We start from the raw sequence: 22,601 nt of genomic DNA on the forward strand, positions 1-22,601 counted from the left end.
TGCATATGACAGTGGAGCGCTTTTACCCTTCCCCTCCAGATGCATTTTTTTTATCACCTTCTACTCCATGGAGGCACTATGCTTGTTGAAGTGTGCAAGTTCTGCTTGAGCTACTCAACATAATTTAATGCACTAGTTCTATGTGCTATTAAGGGGGTGGAGAAAATGATTTGTGGGTGTTATATAACCTTGTCAAGGCCAAATAGCCAATTGCTCGGTTTCTAGTTTTTACCCAGATCTCTAACAAAATATGCGGTAATGGATTACCGGCAAATAATGAACCGAAAATTGTTATTACACAAGCAGTAACTTCTGTTTGCAGTCTTACAAGTAATGTAGCACTGCCAAATTAACATGCATGTTTACCAATGCCAAATTGCAGTTAGCTGCAAGGAATTCCATGTATGAGGCGTTTACAGAGCAGGAAAAAGGAAGCACATAATCCTCCGCATGTTGGATGCTCTGTATAGTTTGCTGTACAATTTTGTCTATAAATAGTTAGGTTCACTATGTTGAAAACATGCAATTCCTGGAATGCCTGCTAGAATTTTTTTTATTCAGAAGAGAGATCCATAGGTTGTAGGTCAACCAATCTCAGTAATCTGATTTTTGTTTACCATAGCCTTTTCTCTTTCCCCCCTTTATCTACTCTCTTTTTATTTAACCAGCCATTTTGGTCTCTTATACTTATTGCCCATCCTTAAGTTTTCTACTTTAGGCATCTTTTCTTTGCTTGGTCCAAGAGGAAGGGAACCTATTCTATTTGAGGGTGGAGTTAATACATTTGATTTCACATTGTTTCAGCATTGGCAGCATAGGCTCTTGCCCTCATGGCAGGGCTTGGCACCGGAGCGCCTATTGTGAAGGTGTATCATGAGAAATCTATGATCTTACCTGATGTTTCAAGGGTGCTCACATGCCTCTATGAGAAGGATGTCAAGTTTGAGCCTTGCACAACCTCTTACAAGAGCCTACTTAGACTCCAGGTACTCTCTAACTGTTGTAATTGTTCAGGCACCATATCAAGAGCTTATGCACTGTAAACTCATTATCATCCTCTCTTTCCCTGCGCTCTTCAGGCATCAACCCATGCTCCAGTTCCATTCTATGATGGACCTACATTTCTGGAAGGTAATATTTCAGATTTTTGAATAACGGTTACCATCCATGTTGGACGTACATTTCTGGAAGGTTACCTTTTCTATTGTTAACAGTTAAATATTAATAATCTAATTAGCTCGCAACAAGGCTAGTTAATCTTTTGGGCTGTTATTAGGAACACATATTACTAACATGCTAAAACCACATATTTGGTGGCAATTTTCTGTAGCGCTGTTTACAACCTACATAAAATTTTCTTGACTTTTAGAAAAAGAAATCTTTAGTAGTTCACTAGACCAACATCTTATTTCATTTGGACATGGTACTTAACGAGTATATGGCTACTTGGCTAGTGATGCCTGATTATCTTAATCGAGGCCCAACCATCTTGTTTGAAAGCACACATTCTGCCAGCAAATTAGTCCTCACACTATGCATTGAAACAACTACATATGATCTGAGGATTGATTCTGCTACAAAAGCGGACTCCAGAAATACTGCTTCCACAAAATGGTAGAACATAGAATTCACATGTTTACTCAGGAGGATCTATCAGTTAACACTAATTAAAACACGTAGTATGTTTTTTCTGTAGTAGTTTGTTCTTGAAAGATAGATAGCATAGATTTTTTCCGAATGCCCATTTTGTGTGTGGCTAATAGTAAGGTACTAAAGATCCACATTTGGATGAAAGCATGCCAGACCAGAAGTACTGATGTGCTTAGTTGTATATATGAACTTGATCACACAATCATGCATTGAAATTGAAACAAAACATGTGCCTGCAATCAAGTACTAGTAGATAACTATGTAAGATGTGATGGGTAAATTAAGTAAACTTTAGATGATATCATTTCCTTCTCACACAGTTCACGTGAGTTATTTTTACTGATTTAAGGACAATAACGAATCTTATTTAGTGTATTTGTAGGCAGACTTGCAATACAGTACAGGCTGAATAAACCTAATTAGGCATTACAGTATTACACTGGTCCAGACTATCATATTTTCAAAAACAATATCCAATCCCGAAAGATAATGCAAGCTGCAAACTTCTACAAGTATGGACCATTGTAGGGGCAGTTAAATTGAACTGCACCCCCACATTGAGTTGACAATTCTTGAGGATCCATAATTGTTAATGCACATTGTGAAACAATGATTTACCAGTGTTGATTCAAATATAACTCAAACTGCTTTTTGGCACTAGCACTTTATCTGAAATTTCTTTTCATTCCATTCTCTAAGTTATATTCTTTTGTTATGTGACATTACTACTGAAAACAGGCCTTTCAAAACAATACGGTTAATCATCCAGTCCAAATTGATTATCATTTTTCTTATTTCAGAATCCAGAGAAATCTGCCGCTACATTGCAGAAACTTATGAACATCATGGGTATCCATTTCTCCTTGGGAAGGATGCCCTCGAGAGGGCTTCCATCGAGCAATGGCTCCACCATGAGGAGCATGCTTTCAACCCTCCAAGCCGAGCCTTATTCTGCCACCTGGCCTTTCCCTTGGATCAAGAAGATGATCTAGAGATGCAGAAGGCAAAGCTGGATGAGGTTCTGGAAGTTTATGAGCAAAGGCTCAGTGATAGTGAATTCCTTGCCGGCAATAAATTTACTCTTGCAGACCTCGTACACCTGCCAAACTCCCACTACATCAAAGCATCTGGCAAGTTTGCCTACCTCTATGACTCAAGGAAGAATGTGCAGAGGTGGTGGAATGCTATTTCTACCCGGCATTCTTGGGATCAGGTACTGAGTTATATGACAAAGGTGGAGCAGGACAACAAATTAGAGGAACTTGAGAAACAGAAGCAGCAGGAGTGGCAGAGAGAGTATCATACAGCCACTGGACGCAGAACTCGACTGTACTCACGGAAGCATACCCGCACAAAGTCTCAGACAATATTGGTTCCTCCTCCTGATACTGTCTCAGCGTCTCCCACGGCTCCTCAGGGAGAGCAGCCTCCTCCTGCTGATTCTTTATCTGAGAAGGCATCAGTATTCTCAAGCCAAAGTACTACTCATAAATCTATAGCTTCCCCAAGCAAAAAAAATACCTCATCTACCCCAAGCTTGGGTAACTTCCCTAGCACAGCTGATAAACCTCCAAGAATTCATGCTGATATGTCTAGCATTAGAGATGTCTCAGTCCCCCCTGACACCACTGAGACAGAGCACCCCACTAGATCCATGCTAAGTTCATCCAAGGAAGTAGGAACCTATATTGAACCTACCCCACAAAAGCCTCCAGCATCGCTGGATAATTTCTCTGAATCTGATGGGCCTATCAGTGGTGCTAGTCATTCTCAAATCAGTCCAAGAACAGCCAAAGAAGATTCTGACCGACTCCATGCATCTGATTTGTATAGAAGTGACAGAAAATCTACTGGTCACAGTTATGAAGCTACTTATGGCAAATCTCCCACCCGGGGAGCTACAGACAGTTCTCCCAACAAGCTCCACTCTACTGAAGCACACCAGATGCTGCAGGCTGAGAAGTGGCACGCTGTTCAAGCTGGATTGCGCAATCTACAGGGAGATATTGATAATTCAGTGCCTAGTCGACAAGTAAAACCAAGCAAAGAAGTGCAACAGTATCCATCACAAGATTCAGAGCAAGTAAGCATCCGTCCTGTTGCTCAAGAACCATTGAGTATGGACGGCCAACTGGTTCAAGGGCCAGAAGGTACAGCTCAAACACCCCATACTGATCAGACAATGGGTGTTTCTTCTCCGCATTGGCAACATGCTGCTGATGCTAGAAGAATTTCTGAGGATGAGGCATCATCTGATCGAAGGATAAAAGGTGCTCATTGGTCAAAGCATGCAGCAGATGAAGATGCCCAAGCTATACCATTCCAAACAGCACGCGATGATTCTCAAGATACCACCCAGAGAGCAAGAGAAACTGATTCTGTGACAAGGAGTACAAGGGATCAAGATGCACATGATAGCAGACAAGGAATAATGACTTATGACTCTGCACCATCTAGATTGCAACCTATGGATGCTTCACACGATGCTCCTCTGCCATCAAAGAAATCAACATCTCAAACTCCTTACACAGCCGCACATATTCCTACAGGGTACCAAGGTGCTCAAGAGTTCATCCAGCAAGGTAGGGAGAGACCTAAACCAAGGTCAGTAGTGCCTTATGATGCCCAAGGCAGCACTGAAGAAGAAAAAATGGCTGAATCTCCACCATCCAAAGCACAAATATTGGGTTCTCGTGGACTCGATGTTTCTCCACCAAAAGAAGTGTTGAATGAAGATGGTTATGGTGCAACTGGTCCATTGCAAACAAGATATGGAGATGATCAAGATGATTGGATTCAAGCTAGAGATAGCACCACTCCAAGGCATATGAATCAAGATGCCATTGAAGAAACAGAGATGGCTGATTCTGAACCATCCAAAGCACGAACATTAGATTCTCAACAAGCTTTTCCACAAAAGCAACCACCAGCTGAAGATCTACGATTTGCTGCTTCAACATCCAATAGAAGATATTTTGATGATCAAGATAGCACCAAGAAATCTAAACACACTGCTTCAATTCCAAGGCGAATGGAGGCTCAAGGCAGCTTAGAAGAAACTAAGGCTGGCGAATCTGGATTGCCTAGAGAACAACCATTTTTGCAAGCACAAGCTAAAGATGCTCGCAGCCTGACTCCACCATCACAAGAGGGATATGCAGGCCCTCAAGCTGTTAGCAAGCAACGTGGAGACCCTGGTTCTATATCAAGGCGAATAAGAGCCCAAGATGCTAGAGTCACATTTGTAGAATCAAAAGCTGATGATTCCACATTTACCAGAGAGCAGCCTTCGGATGCTTGGCAAGCTACGGGTCCTCTCCCAGAGCACAAAGTATATGATGCTCAAAGCTCAACCTCACCATTTCAGGACGCCACCATGAAATCAGAAGACACCACTCCACAACAGAGGAGAGGTCAAGGTGCCAAAGAAACGAAGTTGTCTGATTCTGCATCGCTACAAGTTCAGCCCTCGGATTATCAGAGAAGTGATTCTCATTTTCAAAATCAAGAAGAAATTGAAGATCCACATGGTGCAATTTCACCACACAAGAGAAGCTACACTGATGTTGAAGATATGACCAAACATCCTGGAGACAAAATACTGGGTGAGGATGCTCAAGATGTCTCTGAAGAAACAAAGGCTCTTGACTCTACAATAGTTAGAGGCAGAGCACATCCCCAGGATACTCATCAAGCTGCAATTCCTCCACGAAGGCAAGCAGCAACCAAAGATGCTCTGGGTGTGACTCCACATTTCCCAACAAGATACCCAACTGCAGAAGACACCAGCAGGCAACTCAGAAGAACTGCTTCTACACCAACAGAGAAAGCTGTTCAAGATGGTAGAGATGCCTTCAGAGAATGGAAGAGTGTTGATTCCACATCATCCAGAGAACAACCTTCAGATGTTCAGCGAGCTGAGGCTTCCTTCCCAAAGCAAGAAGAAGCTGATTCTCATAGCACAACTGTGCCATTCCAAAGGAGGTACCCCGATATTGAAGACACAACCAAAGAACCAATCGATAAGCCAAAGGAAATGGTGGGCGAGGATGCTCAAGCTGGCTTTGAAGAAACAAAGGCTCTTGACGCTGCGACAGAACCCCGAGATACTCCGCGAGCTGCAATTACTCCATCGAAGCAAGTAATAGCGAAGGATGCTCTCAGTGTGACTCCACTTCCCCCAACAAGATATCCAACAGCAGAAGACACCAGCAGGCAGCCCAAAAGAACTGGTTCTACACCAACAGAGAAAGCAGTTCAAGATGGTAGAGATGCCTTTAGAGAATCTAAGAGTGTTGATTCCACATCATCGACACAACAACCTTCAGGTTATCGGCGAGCTGCTGCTTCCCTCCCAAAGCAAGAAGCAGCTGATTCTCGTAGCACACCTTTGCCCTTCCAAAGGAGGTACCCTGATGTGGAACACACCACCAAAGAACCAAGAGATAAGCCAAAAGAATCAGTGGGCGAGGATGCCCAAGATGGCTTTGATGAAACAAAGGCTCTTGACTCTGCTATAATTAGAGGCAGAGCCCAACCACAAGAGACTCCAAGAGCTGCGATTACTCCATCGAAGCAGGAAGCAGCCAAAGATGCTCTCAGTGGGACTCCACTTTCCCCAACAAGATATCAAACTGCAGAGGAAACGGTGGGTGAGGATAGTCAAGATGGCTTTGAAGAAACAAAAGCTTTTGACTCTGCTATATTTAGAGGCAGAGCACAACCGCAAGATACTCGTCGATCTGCAATTACTCCACCAAAGCTGGAAGAGGCCAAAGATGCTCTAGGTGCAACTCCACATCCCCCAACAAGATATCCAACTGCAGAGGACACCAGCAGGCAACCCACAAGAACTGCTTCTACACCAATAGAGAAAGCAGTTCCAGATGGTAGAGATGCCTTCAGAGAATTGAAGATTGTTGATTCCACATCATCCAGAGAGCAACCTTCTGATGTTCGGCGAGCTGCTGCTTCCCTTCGAAAGCAAGAAGCAGCTGACTCTCATAGCACAACTGTGCCATTCCAAAGGAGGTATCCTGATATTGAAGACACCACCAAAGAACCAAGAGATAAGCCGAAGGAAAAGGTGAGTGAGGAGGCTCAAGATGGCTTTGAAGAAACAAAGGATCTTGACTCTTCGATACTTAGAGGCAGAGCACAATCCCAAGGTACTCAGCGAGCTGCAATTACTCCACCGAAGCTGGATGCAGCCAAAGATGCTCCCGGTGCGACTCCACTTCCCCCAACAAGATATCCAACTGGAGAAGATGCCAGCAGGCAACCTAGAAGAACTGCTTCTACACCAACCGAGAAAGCAGTTCGCGGTGGCAGAGATGACTTTACAGAATCTAAGAGTGTTGATTCCACACCATCCAGAGAGCAACCTTCAGATGTTCGGCGAGCTGCTGCTTCCCTCCCAAAGCAAGAAGCAGCTGATTCTCGTAGCACACCTTTGCCATTCCAAAGGAGGTACCCTGATGTGGAACACACCACCAAAGAACCAAGAGATAAGCCAAAGGAATCGGTGGGCGAGGATGCCCAAGATAGCTTTGAAGAAACAAAGGCTCTTGACTCTTCGATGTTTAGAGGCAGAGCACAACCGCAAGATACTCGTCCATCTGCAATTACTCCATCAAAGCTGGAAGATGTCAGAGATGCTCTAGGTGCAACCCCACTTCCCCCGAGAAGATATCCAACTGCAGAGGACACCAGCAGGCAACCCACAAGAACTGCTTCTACACCAATAGAGAAAGCAGTTCCAGATGGTAGAGATGCCATCAGAGAATTGAAGATTGTTGATTCCACATCATCCAGAGAGCAACCTTCAGATGTTCGGCGAGCTCCTGCTTCCCTTCCAAAGCAAGAAGCAGCTGATTCTTATAGCACAACAGTGCCATTCCAAAGGAGCTATCCTGATAATGAAGACACCAAAGAACCAAGAGATAAGCCAAAGGAAAAGGTGAGCGGGGAGGCTCAAGATGGCTTTGATGAAACAAAGGCTCTTGACTCTTCGATACTTAGAGGCAGAGCACAACCCCAAGATACTCAGCGAGCTGCAATTACTCCACCGAAGCTGGATGCAGCCAAAGATGCTCCCGGTGCGACTCCACTTCCCCCAACAAGATATCCAACTGGAGAAGATGCCAGCAGGCAACCTAGAAGAACTGCTTCTACACCAACCGAGAAAGCAGTTCGCGGTGGCAGAGATGACTCTACAGAATCTAGGAGTGTTGATTCCACACCATCCAGAGAGCAACCTTCAGATGTTCGGCGAGCTGCTGCTTCCCTCCCAAAGCAAGAAGCAGCTGATTCTCGTAGCACACCTTTGCCATTCCAAAGGAGGTACCCTGATACTAGAGACACCACAAAAGAATCAAGAGATAAGCTAAAGGAAGCGGTGGGCGAGGATGGTCAAGATGGCTTTGAAGAAACAAAAGCTCTTGACTCTGCTATAATTGGAGGCAGAGCCCAACCACAAGAGACTCCAAGAGCTGCGGTTACTCCATCAAAGCTGGAAGGAGCCAAAGATGCTCTAGGTGTGACTCCAATTGCCCCAACAAGGTATCCAACTGCAGAAGACACGAGCAAGCAATCCACAAGAACTGCTTCTACACCTTCAGAGAAAGCAGTTCCATATGGTAGAGATGCCTTCATAGAATCGAAGAGTGTTGATTCCACATCATCCAGAGAGCAACCTTCAGATGTTCGGCGAGCTGCTGCTTCCCTGCCAAAGCAAGAAGCTGCTGATTCTCGTAGCACAACTATGCCATTCCAAAGGAGGTACCGTGATATTGAAGACACCACCAAAGAACCAAGAGAACCAAGAGATAAGCCAAAGGAAACAGTGGGTCAAGATGTCCAAGACACCTATGAAGAAAGAGTAACTACTGACTCTGTGCTGTTTACCAAACAACCTTCTGATATGCCCCGAGCTGCAATCACTCCATCAAAGAAAGCAGCAAATGATGATGCTCCTAGTGTGTCTCCACCTTTGCCTACAAGATATCCAAGTGCTGAAGACACCAGCAAGCAATCTATAAGACCTCAAGATAGTAGGGATGTCTTTAGAGAACAAAAGGCTGTTGACTCCACATCATCCCCTGGACCCTCAGATTCTCTCAGGGCTTCTGCTTCCCTCCCAAACCAAGAAGTAGATGGTACTCGCAGAACTACTGTACCATTTCAAAAGAGAGAGCCTGAACTTCAAAACAGCACAAAGCCTGTTAACGACAGCATTTCTACGTCATGGGAAATGACAGCTCAAGATACTCAAGACACCTTTGAAGAAACAAAGGTTCCTGATTCTGCAGCATTCAGTATGCCTGAAGTGGATTCTCAGAGAACTGATGCAGAGGCTCAAGCAGAAGCTCAAGATACTCGGGATGGAGGCAGCCGAAGCAGATGGTGGCATGCATCTAAGACATTACCAGATGGAACTCCTATTTCTGGCGATGATGTGACTGGATTGTCTCCTGGTGATCAAATGCCAACACGGATGGATCAAGATGCAATTCCAAGCACTCAGATTGCCAATGGGATCACCGAAAGATCTATTAAGCAAACTGCTGAACCACCTGCACCAGTAGCACCACAAACAATTTTTCATCAGCAAGCCAGACCATCTGCACCAATCACAAAAGAAGTTCAAGCCTCAGATAACCAAGGTGCCATAAGCAAAATCCAGCAAGTTTCTCCTGATAATCATCCAACTGATTATTCAGCCGTACCACGTGTTGCAGCTCAAGAACAAGTTTCCCACGCACCACAGACAAGTCCTGGTCGAGAAGGCATAACGCCTGCGCAAAGAGAAATGGATTCTCCAATTTCAGATGCCCTACCTGCTTCAGCAAAAGTTCAAGAACCTGCCCCTGACAAGTCAACAATGCCATTTGTCTCGAGTGTAAAACAAGGTTCTCATGTTGGACATGATGTTGAACCACATGAAGGGCCACTACCCGATACTTATGGTGCTGTAGTTGACAAAGAGACAACTAAATCTCTATCTTGGCAAGATCGGAGTTTGGAAGCTAGTCCTGATTCAACACCAACCCATGGCTATGTTCATCCTACAAGCAGGGATGAACCTGCCATTTTACCTGGTCAGGGGGCACCCCAAGAACCAACACATCCTGATGCTCTAGATTCTGCATCCACCCGAGACGTAACTGCTGATTCCTTGGTTGGTCCTAAGAAATTCAAGCAACGTTCAACTGATCAAGAGGACATTTCATTTGCATCTAACCAAACATCAGGTATGGGCGCTCAACCTTATTCTTCACTGGATAAAGTAGCCCGTGCTGAACAGAAATCTGACCTGTCAGGTAATTGATCTCTATTTCATGTGGAAAATCAATGACAAACTTAGAAACTTCCTCAAAACGCTAACACTGGCATTGCTTCTTTCATTTCAGATCAAGATCCAAGTCATTCTGCACAAGAGACTGTTCTTGCTGCTGCCGAACGGACCAAGGCACTGCCAAAACCCATTGATCAACAAGAGACACCGGACAGTAGAAAGCCTCCAACACCAGATACCCAATATGCTTCGCAGATAATCCCAAGTCAGGAGAAAGTTGCTCCTGATGTTCCAAGCCAAGAGAAAGTTTCCCAGGCTGAACTGTCTTTGAAACCACATGAAGGATCAACTCCTCATATGCATGGCAGCATTGTTGATGAAAAGAAAACTAGACCTTTGGCTAGCCCAACTAAAAGTTCAAATGATGTGCTTGATCTGACACCAGCAGGTGCTGATGTTCATCCTACAAGTAGCACTGAGCCTCCCAGAAGTGCTTTACCAGTTCAAGCACAAACACCATCTGCTACCCAAACACCTCCACCTTTTGCATCTCACAAATCTGTGCGTACTGAAGATATACGTGCTGACGCCAATGGCAAAGTTAAATCCGTGAAGCCATCAGCATCTCCAGATGCTCCACATGCTACCGCACCTGGTGAAGTAGCTCTTTCTGAACAGAAATTAGCTTCAGCAGGTAATTAATTATCTTAACATCTTATTGTAGCCATTTAGCACACAATCTACATGTGTACAGATTAGTTGCATATAAGCTTCCCTCAAATGTTGAAAAACTCCTGAAGAAGTTATGATGTTGCTGATGTTGGCTCTTCCATTACAGGTCGAGATTCGTCTCGTGCTGCACAATTGCCTTCATCTGATGAGCCAAGGAATGAACAGATTAAGGATTCAGATCACACTGCACAGCCATTTTCGTCTGCTGCACCTGATCAAGCCAAAGACTTGCAAAGAACTTTTGGTCAACCAGACATTTCACGTGCACCAGGAACATCAGAATCTCCATATTCAGATGTATATGATGGTGCAAGGAAAGTTGATCCTGATTATCAACTCATTGACAAAACAATTCCAAGCCAAGAACAAGTCTCTCATCCAGATCTTGCTTCCAAAACAAATGAAGGACCAACAGGTGATGTACATAGCACCATTATTGATGGAAAACTAATGATACCTCCATCTAGCTAAGCTCAAAATTTTGGATTCAATGAATGATCTCTTACCAAACCATATGACTAATCATTTACTAGATATTTAACTGATCAAGTAGCACAACAACATGCAGAAACTCCTGGACCAGCCCCTCTCATGGATGTATATGACTCCATATCCACCCAATATATACAGGACGGTGACTTAGACAAAGGTAGGCCATCCTCTACAGATAGAGAAGCCAAGATGCCTAGAATGCGTTCAGCATCAGCTCTTCATGATCAATATGATAGCACACCAGATAACATAGAATCTGCCAAACAGAAAATAACCTTGAAATGTAATGGAATCTTTACGGAGGAAGCACAGTACAATATCTAAAGTCTATAGCTGATTTAACACAATATTAACTACCTGAAATCAACATTTTATGATACTAAACAGAAGACCTTTTCTTGCATTTCAGATCAAGATTCTGCTAATTTTGCACAGAAGTATTCGTCAAGTGAGCCAAAAGAAGAAGAGAGTACTGTTGCTGCACCTGATCAAACCAAGGAAATACAAACAACAGTTGGTCAACAGGACATATTGCCTGCTGTAAGCAAAGAAAAAGATCCATCTTCCGGCGTCCAATATGATTCTATGGAAGTTCAGGAAGTCGCTCCGAAGGATCAACACATCGATGGGTCAATTCCAAGCCATGAACAAGCTCCTAATGTTGAAGAACCCATGACACATATAACAGGCCCAACATCAGCCCTAGACACTCAACATGGTATGACATCTGGTAAAGTATTTCTTTTCTTCTTTGAGGAAGATGGAAGACCCCCAATTTCCATTAAGGAAAACAAACACAGAGTTTTACAGAATTCTAGACATCACCAGCTAAAGCACCACAGCTACCCCAGTGTAGCATCCCAGAATGCCATCCCATTCTGTATAGCCTCAAAACCACCACCTAGCAGGGTTTTTTTTTTTTAAGGCCAATCCGCCTTTTCCTTTTCTATTATCAGAAAAGCAAGTAGCTACAAGGTCTCTTACAGCAGAACACAGAAGCTGGGAAAGTAAACAAAAAGTTTTTTTCACTTAACTTTTTTGGCAATGCCATCCAATTGCCAAAGAAAGAGAAGCAAAGCTAAATTAGGAGAAGACCTAAAGACTACTAAAGCTAGTATACTATGATAGACTGATTCTCCCAAGTGTTCAACATTCGACAAAATGACAGAATAGCAGCCTTCCTCAGCAAACTGTCAGCATTGGCCACCAGATGTCAAAATAAGCGAGTATCAGGAACCACACCACCAGAAGCATCAGGGCTTGATCATTCTCTCCTCTCCAGCTTCCTGCTCACTTTTGCTTTCCCACTCCAGCCTGCCTCCATCAACCCTCCAACCATGTCTAGAGGTGTAGAGATATCATTGTAGCACCCCCTAGCAGTAGCAGGTAGCCAACTAAAAATCGAACATGATAGATTTTGTACATAATTGACCAACGGCTGTCCAGTTTCAGCTCGATCATCTTCCCCTCAGAATTCCTTCATCCTTGCAGACGCTCCATCCTTGACCTCCATCCATGATCGGCGTTGAAGATATCACTTGCCACTTGGCTGAGCAACTTGGCGCCCCATAGCCCAGGACGAGATCTGGTAACACAAGGAGTGAATTAACTCTGTGGGATCTTTTGGCGTTTTTTGTTTTTTGGAACACAAAGCATTTCTGGCTTTCCTATTGAATTTGTTTAGCCAATCCCCAAACAAATGATAGATGCTCAAAACAAGGAGTGAAGTATCTTATGGTGAACAGAATGATAAAATAACTGAATACTGGCTACTAGCCTTATAAATCTCATAATATCAATAGTCCTGTCAGTACGAAGGTTCTTTCTTGTATTTCAGATCAAGACTAAGTCTCTATCTTGTATTTCAGATCAAGACTCGTACCAGTACCCAGAACTACCTTCCTCTGCTAAATCAAGGAAAGAGACAGATGTTGCTGAAGCTGATAAAACCAAGGCAAAACAAATGACCTTTGGTCAGCCTGTACCAGTCCCAAGTGACGCTACAAGATCTGTAACTGATCAAGGGGCACAGCAACCGCAGCGACCTGCAAAAATTGAGTCACCACCATTTTTGGAGACAATAAAGAACTACGAGTACACCCAAAATGTATCTGATGAGACCTTGGACAAAAACAAGTCATCCGGAAAACCCTCTGCTGATCAAGAAGTTATGTCACCTAAAGTAGTCCCAGCAACATTTCTAGACCCTCAACGTGTTACTGTCCCAGATGATGAGCAAAAAATTGCTAAGCCAGGTAACAAATTTCTTTCTTTGTCTGTGTGTAGTATGGATAAATGCCATGTAGTCTAGCAAAGGATAGTTACTGGTTGTAATCATAACAAACACCCTTTAAATTTGCTATACGCCAGCAATAACATTGTTTCTTGCATTATTTATGAAGATTTAACTCGTTCTGCACAACCTCCTTTCTCTGCTGAGCCAACAAAAAGAAAGACTGTTGTTGGTGCATCTGATCAAGCCAAGGCTTCAGAAACAATTGTTGATCGAGAAGGTATGATGACTGCCCCATACAGAGAAAAATCTCTTTGTCCAGATACCCAGCATGCTTTAAGGAATGTTTTGGAAATGTCTCCTAGTGATAATCTTACTGATAATCCATTTGCAGGCCAAGAACATGGTTCTTTTAGTGAGGGGTCAACTACTGACTCACGTGATGCCATTACTGATGAGAGCGCAACCACATCTACATCTGGTAGCGAAAAAGTCTTGGATGCTTCTATTTTGACAGCAACTCATGATGATGCTCATCCGCCAACTGTAAGAAATTTGCCTGAGCATGAGACACAGGCACCTGCATCAACTCAAAGTGCATCTGTCGAGGCCTCAGACAAAGCTAAATCAACTGATCAAGAAGACATGAAACCTATGGCAAGCCAGGCATCAATTCTGGACACTCAACGTGGTACCAATGGTGATAAGCCTATAGCAAGATTTTTGCATGATCAAGGGGCACAGTCACCTGAATTAACTCATCCACAGCAGCCTCCTGAATCTCCACCTCACTCTGCATCACAACATGATGCGCCCACTGATGTGTTGGACAAAACCAAAATGACTAAACTGACCTCAACTAACCAAGAAGGCATGGCACCCACTGCTGGTTCAAGATCAACTTTGGAATCCCAACCTGATGGTACCTTCGCAGCTGAAGTAGTCCATGACGAGCAGAAATCCACTCTGTCAGGTAACCAGTTTCTCTTTAGTATTGACAAAAGAAATTTTTTGATTTTAACAACTTGCTCAAAACTAACAGTTTGCTTAATGTGTTTCAGATCAAGAGTCAGCTCGTGCCACACAGCCCCTTTCATCTGTTGAACGAAGCAAAGAAGATACTAATGTTTCTGCAGCTGATCAACCCGAGGTTCCACAAACAATTTTTCATCAAAAAGCCAGATCATCTGTACCAGTCACTAGAGAAGTACAATTCCCGGATAGTCTAGGTGCCATAAGCAAAATCCAGGAAGTCTCTCCTGATAATCAATCAACTGATTATTCAGCAGTACAACCTGTTCCAACTAAAGAACAAGTACTCCATGCACCACAGACAAGTCCTGACCAAGAAGGCATAACACCTGCACAAGGAGAAAAGGATTCTCCTATCCCAGATGCCCAACTTGTTCCACATGCTCTACAAGGTACTTCACCATTTAAATTAATCCTTGGTGAATAGAAATTCACTCTGCTAGGTACTTGCTTGTATGGGTATCTAATGTTCCTTTTCTGAAACCATATTTGAACATGCCCAAGGCTAATATTACAATTATTAAAATTTCTCAAAGCTAGATATTTTTCTTTTGACTAGTGATCAAAACTAAAGATTTTGCCACAACTAAGTCCATCTGTTGCCTTGCAGACAAAGGTTCACCTCGCTCTACACAACCGCCTCCCCCTATTGAATCAAGTGAAAAGGAGTCTCAAATTGCTGAAGATGGTCAAACCGTTTTACTACAATCATCCGTTGTTCAAGAATCCACACCATCTTTAGCAGGCCCTAGAGAATCATCAAGTTCGGATTCTCCGTATCCATCAGCGGAAAATCAAGTATCAACCCCTAAGGAGGTGGAACCACTTCCTCCTACGACAGGTAATATCATGTTGAGTTCATCACTATATTCACCTTTTTATTTTAGCTAATCAACTTGAGGGTGGAAGCCCTTGGAAATTCAAATATTAGGTTGATCACATAGGTAATCGTACATAGAGGTCGTTCACTTTGTACCCCCCCCCCCCCCCACTAGTTCCTCGTTACAAAAGCCTTGTATAGTTTTATTATGCATGCAATTTATTTTTTGGACAATCTTCTCATACTTACACCACTCACGAATCTGAAACCACTATCATCCAATTACAGGTATGATGGATCGCGTCCAGCCTTCTTCGGAAGCAACACCTGGAGTAGTCGCTGGCATCTCAGCGACACCTGGTGACAACCAACCGTCACCAGACAGGGAAAGCGTGGAAGTAGCTGAAGAAGGCACGGACCAACAAAAGGCTGACCAAGCTAGTGTGCAATCACCACAGGACAACATGGGCCAAGTTAAAGAAACCGAGGAGCAGGACACTGGAACAGGTGAGACTTACCAAGCTACTGTGCAATCACCACAGGACATCAAGGAGCAACGCGACGAAACAGAGCAGCAGGACACTAGGACTGGTGAGGCTTACCAAGATGCACCAGCCCCAGATGCTCCACAAGGTACTGCACCATTTGAATTAATCCTTTGTGAACATAAATCCACTCTGCTAGGTACTTGCCTGTATGGGTCTCTAATGCACATTTTCTGAAACCATGTTAGAACATGCCCACTGCTGATGTTAGAATTATTAGAGTTTCTCAGAGCTAGATATTTTCTTATGACAAGTGACCAGTGAAAGATTCTGCCAAAGCTAAGTCAATCTGTTGCGTTGCAGACAAAGGTTCACCTCGCTCTACACAACCGCCTCCCCCTGTTGAATCCAGTCAAAAAGAGTCTAAAATTGCCGAAGATAGTCAAACCCTTTTACCGCAAGCATCCGCTGTTCAAGAATCCACACCATCTTCAGCAGGCCCTAGAGAGTTCACACCATATCCATCAGTGGAAGATCAAGGATCAGCCCCTAAGGCGGAGGAACCGCTTCCTCCTACGACAGGTAATACGATGTTGAGTTTGTCACTGTATACATATTTTTATTTTAGCTAATCAACTTGGAAGTGGAAGCCCTTGGAAATTCAAATATCAGGTTGATCTCGTAGGTAATCGTACATAGCGGTCGTTCACTTTGAACCCCCCCCCCCCAACTAGTTCCTCGTTACAAAAGCCTTGTATAGTTTTATTATGCATGCAATTTATTTTTTGGACAATCTTCTCATACTTACACCACTCACGAATCTGAAACCGCTGTCATACAATTACAGGTATGATGGATCGCGTCCAGCCTTCTTCGGAAGCAACACCTGGAGTAGTCGCTGGCATCTCAGCGACACCTGGTGATAACCAACCGTCACCAGCCAGGGAAAGCGCGGAAGTAGCTAAAGAAGGCACGGGCCAACAAAAGGCTGACCAAGCTAGTGTGCAATCACCACAGGACAACATGGGCCAAGTTAAAGAAACCGAGGAGCAGGATACTGGAACAGGTGAGACTTACCAAGCTTCTGTGCAATCACCACAGGACATCAAGGAGCAACGCGACGAAACAGAGCAGCAGGACACTAGGACTGGTGAGGCTTACCAAGATGCACCAGCCCCAGATGCTCCACAAGGTACTGCACCATTTGAATTAATCCTTTGTGAACATAAATCCACTCTGCTAGGTAGTTGCCTGTATGGGTCTCTAATGTACATTTTCTGAAACCATGTTAGAACATGCCCACTGCTGATGTTAGAATTATTAGAGTTTCTCAGAGCTAGATATTTTCTTATGACAAGTGACCAGTGAAAGATTCTGCCAAAGCTAAGTCAATCTGTTGCGTTGCAGACAAAGGTTCACCTCGCTCTACACAACCGCCTCCCCCTGTTGAATCCAGTCAAAAAGAGTCTAAAATTGCCGAAGATAGTCAAACCCTTTTACCGCAAGCATCCGCTGTTCAAGAATCCACACCATCTTCAGCAGGCCCTAGAGAGTCCACACCATATCCTTCAGTGGAAGATCAAGGATCAGCCCCTAAGGCGGAGGAACCGCTTCCTCCTACGACAGGTAATACGATGTTGAGTTTGTCACTGTATACATATTTTTATTTTAGCTAATCAACTTGGAAGTGGAAGCCCTTGGAAATTCAAATATCAGGTTGATCTCGTAGGTAATCGTACATAGCGGTCGTTCACTTTGAACCCCCCCCCCCCAACTAGTTCCTCGTTACAAAAGCCTTGTATAGTTTTATTATGCATGCAATTTATTTTTTGGACAATCTTCTCATACTTACACCACTCACGAATCTGAAACCGCTGTCATACAATTACAGGTATGATGGATCGCGTCCAGCCTTCTTCGGAAGCAACACCTGGAGTAGTCGCTGGCATCTCAGCGACACCTGGTGATAACCAACCGTCACCAGCCAGGGAAAGCGCGGAAGTAGCTAAAGAAGGCACGGACCAACAAAAGGCTGACCAAGCTAGTGTGCAATCACCACAGGACAACATGGACCAAGTTAAAGAAACCGAGGAGCAGGACACTGGAACAGGTGAGACTTACCAAGCTTCTGTGCAATCACCACAGGACATCAAGGAGCAACGTGACGAAACAGAGCAGCAGGACACTAGGACTGGTGAGGCTTACCAAGATGCACCAGCCCCAGATGCTCCACAAGGTACTGCACCATTTGAATTAATCCTTTGTGAACATAAATCCACTCTGCTAGGTACTTGCCTGTATGGGTCTCTAATGCACATTTTCTGAAACCATGTTAGAACATGCCCACTGCTGATGTTAGAATTATTAGAATTTCTCAGAGTTAGATATTTTCTTATGACAAGTGACCAGTGATAAAGATTCTGCCAAAGCTAAGTCAATCTGTTGTGTTGCAGACAAAGGTTTACCTCGCTCTACACAACCGCCTCCCCCTATTGAATCCAGTCAAAAGGAGTCCGAAATTGCCGAAGATAGTCAAACCCTTTTACCGCAAGCATCCGCTGTTCAAGAATCCACACCATCTTCAGCAAGCCCTAGAGACTCATTAAGTTTGGATTCTTCGTATTCTTTGATGGAAAATCGAGGATCTGTTCCTAACGTGGGAAAACCGCTTCCTCCTTCGACAGGTAATATAATGTTGAGTTCATCACTATGTGCATATTTTATTTTAGATTATCGACCCTAAGGAGCCCTTAAAAGTTGAAATATCAGGTTGATCACAGAGGAAATTTGCTAGTTCATCATAATAATAACCTTGTGTAGTTCTATTATGCATGCAATTTAATGCTGCTTTCAATAGAAGCAGGGCCTTCTGGCCTCCTCTCTAAAATCATGCATGCAATTTAATTTTAGGACAAGCTTCTCAAACTTACACCACTCGTTAATCTGAAACAACTATCCTTCAATTACAGATATGATGGATCGTGTTCAGCCTTCATTGGGACCTTCTCTTGAGGTTTCAAGCGACGAGAAAACCACTGTCCCTCTGGATGGTCTGGCGAACAACCTATCAAATGTCAGTCCCTCTGTCACAGCTAGCCAAGTACTTGGTCGATCTGAAAATGGTTCTGGTACTGGAGCGCTCTCTGGAGAAACGGTACCATCAAATTCTCAAGAAAATTCTGAAGGGACGCCAAGCGAAGAAATATCAAAGCAGCAACCGCAAACTAACATGTCCAGTACAAAATTATCTAAAGATGACAATAAAGAAGCCGATGGCTCAGCCAATGACACCAAACCTGGAGACAGTGAAGATAATCCATCTCGATGAATTTTGCAACCCGTCAACCTACCCAAGATTCTGGAGTGCACTATTAAATAAATATTTATCAAGTAAGGAGAAGCCGTTGCACATTTACCTTGTTTTTTTTTCATATAATAAGGACATCCCCTTGTCATACTTGGATGATGCCACTGCCATTCTGAACTATGATTCTTTTTGTTTAACCAAGTGATTTGCTTGATTGTAAACGTATTTACATTTTATCTGGGTGTTTATGTTAATGATGAAGCTGCAACAACGTTCATTTTATTTTATTTCCTCCGTTGTGGCAACCCATATTGTGCATTCAATTTTACTCTCTGTTGCTACTAATATTAAGTAGCTGCTAACACGAAGTGCACTATGGTCATCTGTTTGAAGTTGTTAACTCCTAGTTGCTTATGGACATGTCTGATACTCTAATCACCAAGTGATATTGGATTAACATTAAAGTAGCATGTAGGCCTCCAACAGTTCTCATGTCCAAACTAAGTTTCAATTTAAACAAAAAAAAATTAAGAATGTAGAGTGTCCATTTGAGAATCGGGCAAGCAGAGGCCTGTTGTTCAGACAAATCATGCTGCTCCATTTGAACAGGTCCATAGACAAACACAAGACAATCATGTCATAACAATGTTCAGTGGCTAATCTTGTATGCATGTATCACTAATTCACTACATCTAGCTGATCTAAGTCCATACCATGTTTCCATTCAGCTGAAACCAAAACTGGGAGAAGCTTCATTGGAAGGAACAGAGGCACAGAGCAGCCAGTGAGACACAGAACTGCACCAGTAGTTTCAGTTCCAGGATCAGCTTGCCCACAGGGAAGTAGTAGTACATCTGATTGACATAATACACATATTTATAAGTTGGTAATTAGGGTGGTTGTTCTGGTGTCCATCATGGTTAAGCTAATTAAATACTGTAGCTGTTCTTCTTGTCAGCTGTCAACTGCTTCAGTAAGTACACACTGCTCTGCGTGCCCAAAAGACCTTATCATTCAGCTGATCATCCAGCCATTGTTGACGGCGCAAGCTTGAGCCTCTCGTTGTACTCCTGCATCTCCCTCTTGTACCTCTCCTTGTCCTCTGCACTGTGCCTGTAGTAAACCTGGCAACAATGGCGATGCATCAAGATTCAGGAGTTGAGTGATTGAGGATGTGTTTAGATCTATGGGTGAAAAGTTTTAGCGTGTTACATCGGATATACGAACACATATTTGAAGTATTAAACATAGACTAATAACAAAACAAATTACAGATTCCACCTGTAAACTGCGAAATGAATTTATTAAGCCTAATTAATCTATCATTAGCAAATATTTACTGTTTGTCAGATCATGTAACAATTAGGCTTAAAAGATTTGTCTCGCAATTTCCACGCAATATGTGTAATTAGTTTTTTTCCTATATTTAATACTCCATGCATATGTCTAAATATTCGATGTGATAGGTGAAAATCTAAACAGGCTCTGATAATTTGATCATCGTCAAGAAACTCGAGACCAGAAAAAATGGCTGTGCGTGAGGACGACGACGAACCATCTTGTCGTCGGCGGCGAGGCGGTTCCAGGCGTCGCCGATCATCCTGCTGTACTCCCTCTCCCTGTGCGGGTGGGTCGCCTTCAGCTCCGGGTGCTTCTCCTTGAAGAAGAAGTTGTAGGCGCTCCTGTTCGGCCTCGGCTGCGCCGGGTCGCGCTGCCGCCGCCCTCGCCGCCGCCGGCCCCTCGCCGGCGGTGGCGGTGGTGGTGGTGCTGCTGGTGGTGGTGGTGGTGGTGCGACGCGGTAGAGCACGCCTCGCAGCGTCTCGGCGGCGATCTTGACGGTGACGAGGTAGCCGTGCTCGAACTTGCCGTCGATGGAGCCGGTCACGCTGAAGCTGCAGGGCTCTGCACGCAGCAACCACCACATCATCATCGGAGTGGAGAAGCAAGCAAGCAACGGAATCCATGGCGTCTTTCGCCGGTGGCCGCCTACCTCCGCCTAGCCGCTCCGGGAGCGCCATTCTCTTCCCGGCCTCCGCCGCCGCCGGCGACTGATCGGAGGTTCCTCTCATCTTCCTCCTCGGCGTCTTCGTCAGCGCCGACGCTACACAAACACAAGATCGATCGAGCGATCGAGCAGCTCAATCCCAAACACTCGACGAAACCAAATCTTGCAAGATCAAGATTAATTCGCGTTCTTGGACATGAACTGATGAACAACAAAGGTAGATTACGAACCAGCAGGGCGGAGGAGGGCGCCATGGGCGCGGAAGAAGTAGACCTGCTCGTAGTGGTGGAGCAAGCTGAGGTAGTACCTCCTCAGCACGTACGACGCGCTCGTCGTCGTCGCGGGAAAACTGAACCGCGCCATCACCTCCCGCCATTTCCTCTCCTCCATCACCTGCACACCCACCCACACACACAAAATCTCACCATTTTTGCAATCAATCGCACATTGCCTCAATCGACAGCAGCAAATGGCTGACCTTCGCGAGGCCGCCTCTGCTGGTGACCTCCACATAGAGAGCGTGCAAGTCCATCTCCTTGCCTCCAATCACAGGGATCCTGCAAGAACATGCATTGACAAGATTAATTTACTAATAGCAACTATGGGAGTATGGATTAGTGATCAAGAATGAGCAGATGAGAGAAGAAATGGATGGATGGAGTAGTACATGAACTTGGTGCCCATGAGGGAATGGAAGCGCCTGAGGGTGTCCATGAAGGCCGCTCTGTCGTTGGCGACCTCCTCGTGGGAGAGAAGCGGTGGTGGGTACAGCAGCTTCTCAGCCATGGCTGCTCCGTCCATCACCTCCATTTCTTCTTTCTTGTTATCAACTCCAACCAGCTGCAAGTACTGTTTGTTACTAGAAACTGGAGTAGTTGTAGTACTTCACTGTTGTTGAATTGCAGAGTTTGCAAGATTGTGAGGATTATTGAGAAGGTGATAAATAAGACAGTCTTTGAGCAAGGATAGGTGAGGTGAATGGGGGCAAAGTGGCAGATGAGGTGAATGGAGGTTTTTTACGGTTGGTGGGGGAAGAGTTAACGCCATTGCCAATTTGCCATTACTAACAGGTGATGCCAGTCAATATGAGCTTTTTTTTCTTTTCATACTGTACTAATACTATTTTTCGGAATAATTAAATTAAATTAATTGTTATCCTCTTCCACCAAAATTTAAATCGCTAAGAATACAGATATAAAAGTTTTATTTATAAAATAATTTTGGTTGTTTCGTTTATTTTTTTACGGCTTATCAGCTATGGAGCAAACAATGAAAGGCTATTTTTTTTCAATCCAACCATCACTCATGGTTCCTTATACTTTTGCTACCTTTCAGGAGCATCAAAATAAATTCAGCTCAACATTAATCCCTGTCAAAACTCTTTTAACATGATCGTATGGAAGAGGGAGCAGTAGCTTTGTGGGCTGGATGGTGCTCGGTTGATTTGAACGCGTGTTAAAGACAGGCATTGCTTCTTTGGAGCCCTCGGTCTTATTTGATCCTCCGTGCTGATAATTAGCATTTTAAAATCTTAAATGTAGATTACTGA

The 22,601-nt window shown here is 44.0% G+C and overlaps 2 protein-coding genes across 4 annotated transcripts; one reads left to right on the plus strand and one right to left on the minus strand.

The window, feature by feature from the left end:
- Positions 1-702: 702 nt before the first annotated feature.
- On the plus strand, positions 703-22,288 carry LOC4347750 (uncharacterized). 3 transcript variants are annotated; one of them, XR_010735100.1, is made up of 20 exons: positions 703-986; positions 1,080-1,131; positions 2,451-9,971; positions 10,062-10,640; positions 10,785-11,093; positions 11,247-11,327; positions 11,580-11,888; positions 13,039-13,425; positions 13,573-13,683; positions 13,798-14,376; positions 14,465-14,827; positions 15,046-15,276; positions 15,544-15,888; positions 16,104-16,322; positions 16,588-16,932; positions 17,148-17,366; positions 17,632-17,976; positions 18,194-18,424; positions 18,710-19,130; positions 19,776-22,288. XR_010735100.1 is itself a non-coding variant. In XM_015756129.3 (19 exons), exons 1-19 carry the CDS (start codon positions 831-833, stop codon positions 19,066-19,068), a joined length of 12,741 nt encoding a protein of 4,246 aa, XP_015611615.1. In that variant the 5' UTR covers positions 703-830; the 3' UTR covers positions 19,069-19,334. The 3 variants fall into 3 exon arrangements, 2 of the variants coding, with proteins under 2 accessions (XP_015611615.1, XP_066160381.1); XM_015756129.3 differs by lacking the exon at positions 19,776-22,288 and having other exon boundaries at positions 18,710-19,334; XM_066304284.1 differs by lacking the exons at positions 11,247-11,327; positions 19,776-22,288 and having other exon boundaries at positions 18,710-19,334.
- On the minus strand, positions 19,974-21,846 carry LOC107276213 (high mobility group B protein 9). Its single transcript, XM_026020352.2, has 6 exons — positions 21,720-21,846; positions 21,531-21,609; positions 21,283-21,445; positions 21,038-21,148; positions 20,603-20,949; positions 19,974-20,171 (listed from the first exon to the last, which is right to left on the minus strand). Exons 1-6 carry the CDS (start codon positions 21,836-21,838, stop codon positions 20,070-20,072), a joined length of 921 nt encoding a protein of 306 aa, XP_025876137.2. The 5' UTR covers positions 21,839-21,846; the 3' UTR covers positions 19,974-20,069.
- Positions 22,289-22,601: the final 313 nt, after the last annotated feature.

The sequence above is a fragment of the Oryza sativa genome, chromosome 9 (genome assembly GCF_034140825.1).
Source record: "Oryza sativa Japonica Group chromosome 9, ASM3414082v1".
NCBI classification, from domain to species: Eukaryota; Viridiplantae; Streptophyta; class Magnoliopsida; order Poales; family Poaceae; genus Oryza; species Oryza sativa.

What these genes read in the sequence shown, in the direction of transcription:
- LOC4347750 (XM_015756129.3), top strand. Translation starts at nt 831, where the DNA reads ATGGCAGGGCTTGGCACCGGAGCGCCTATTGTGAAGGTGTATCATGAG. An exon ending in GGACGGTGACTTAGACAAAG is followed by an intron (nt 11,328 to 11,579) that starts GTAGGCCATCCT and finishes CTTGCATTTCAG; the next exon opens with ATCAAGATTCTGCTAATTTT. An exon ending in AGCCCCAGATGCTCCACAAG is followed by an intron (nt 15,889 to 16,103) that starts GTACTGCACCAT and finishes GTTGCGTTGCAG; the next exon opens with ACAAAGGTTCACCTCGCTCT.
- LOC107276213 (XM_026020352.2), bottom strand. Translation starts at nt 21,838, where the DNA reads ATGGCTGAGAAGCTGCTGTACCCACCACCGCTTCTCTCCCACGAGGAG. An exon ending in CTCATGGGCACCAAGTTCAT is followed by an intron (nt 21,610 to 21,719) that starts GTACTACTCCAT and finishes ATGTTCTTGCAG; the next exon opens with GATCCCTGTGATTGGAGGCA. An exon ending in CCCGGAGCGGCTAGGCGGAG is followed by an intron (nt 20,950 to 21,037) that starts GTAGGCGGCCAC and finishes TGCTGCGTGCAG; the next exon opens with AGCCCTGCAGCTTCAGCGTG.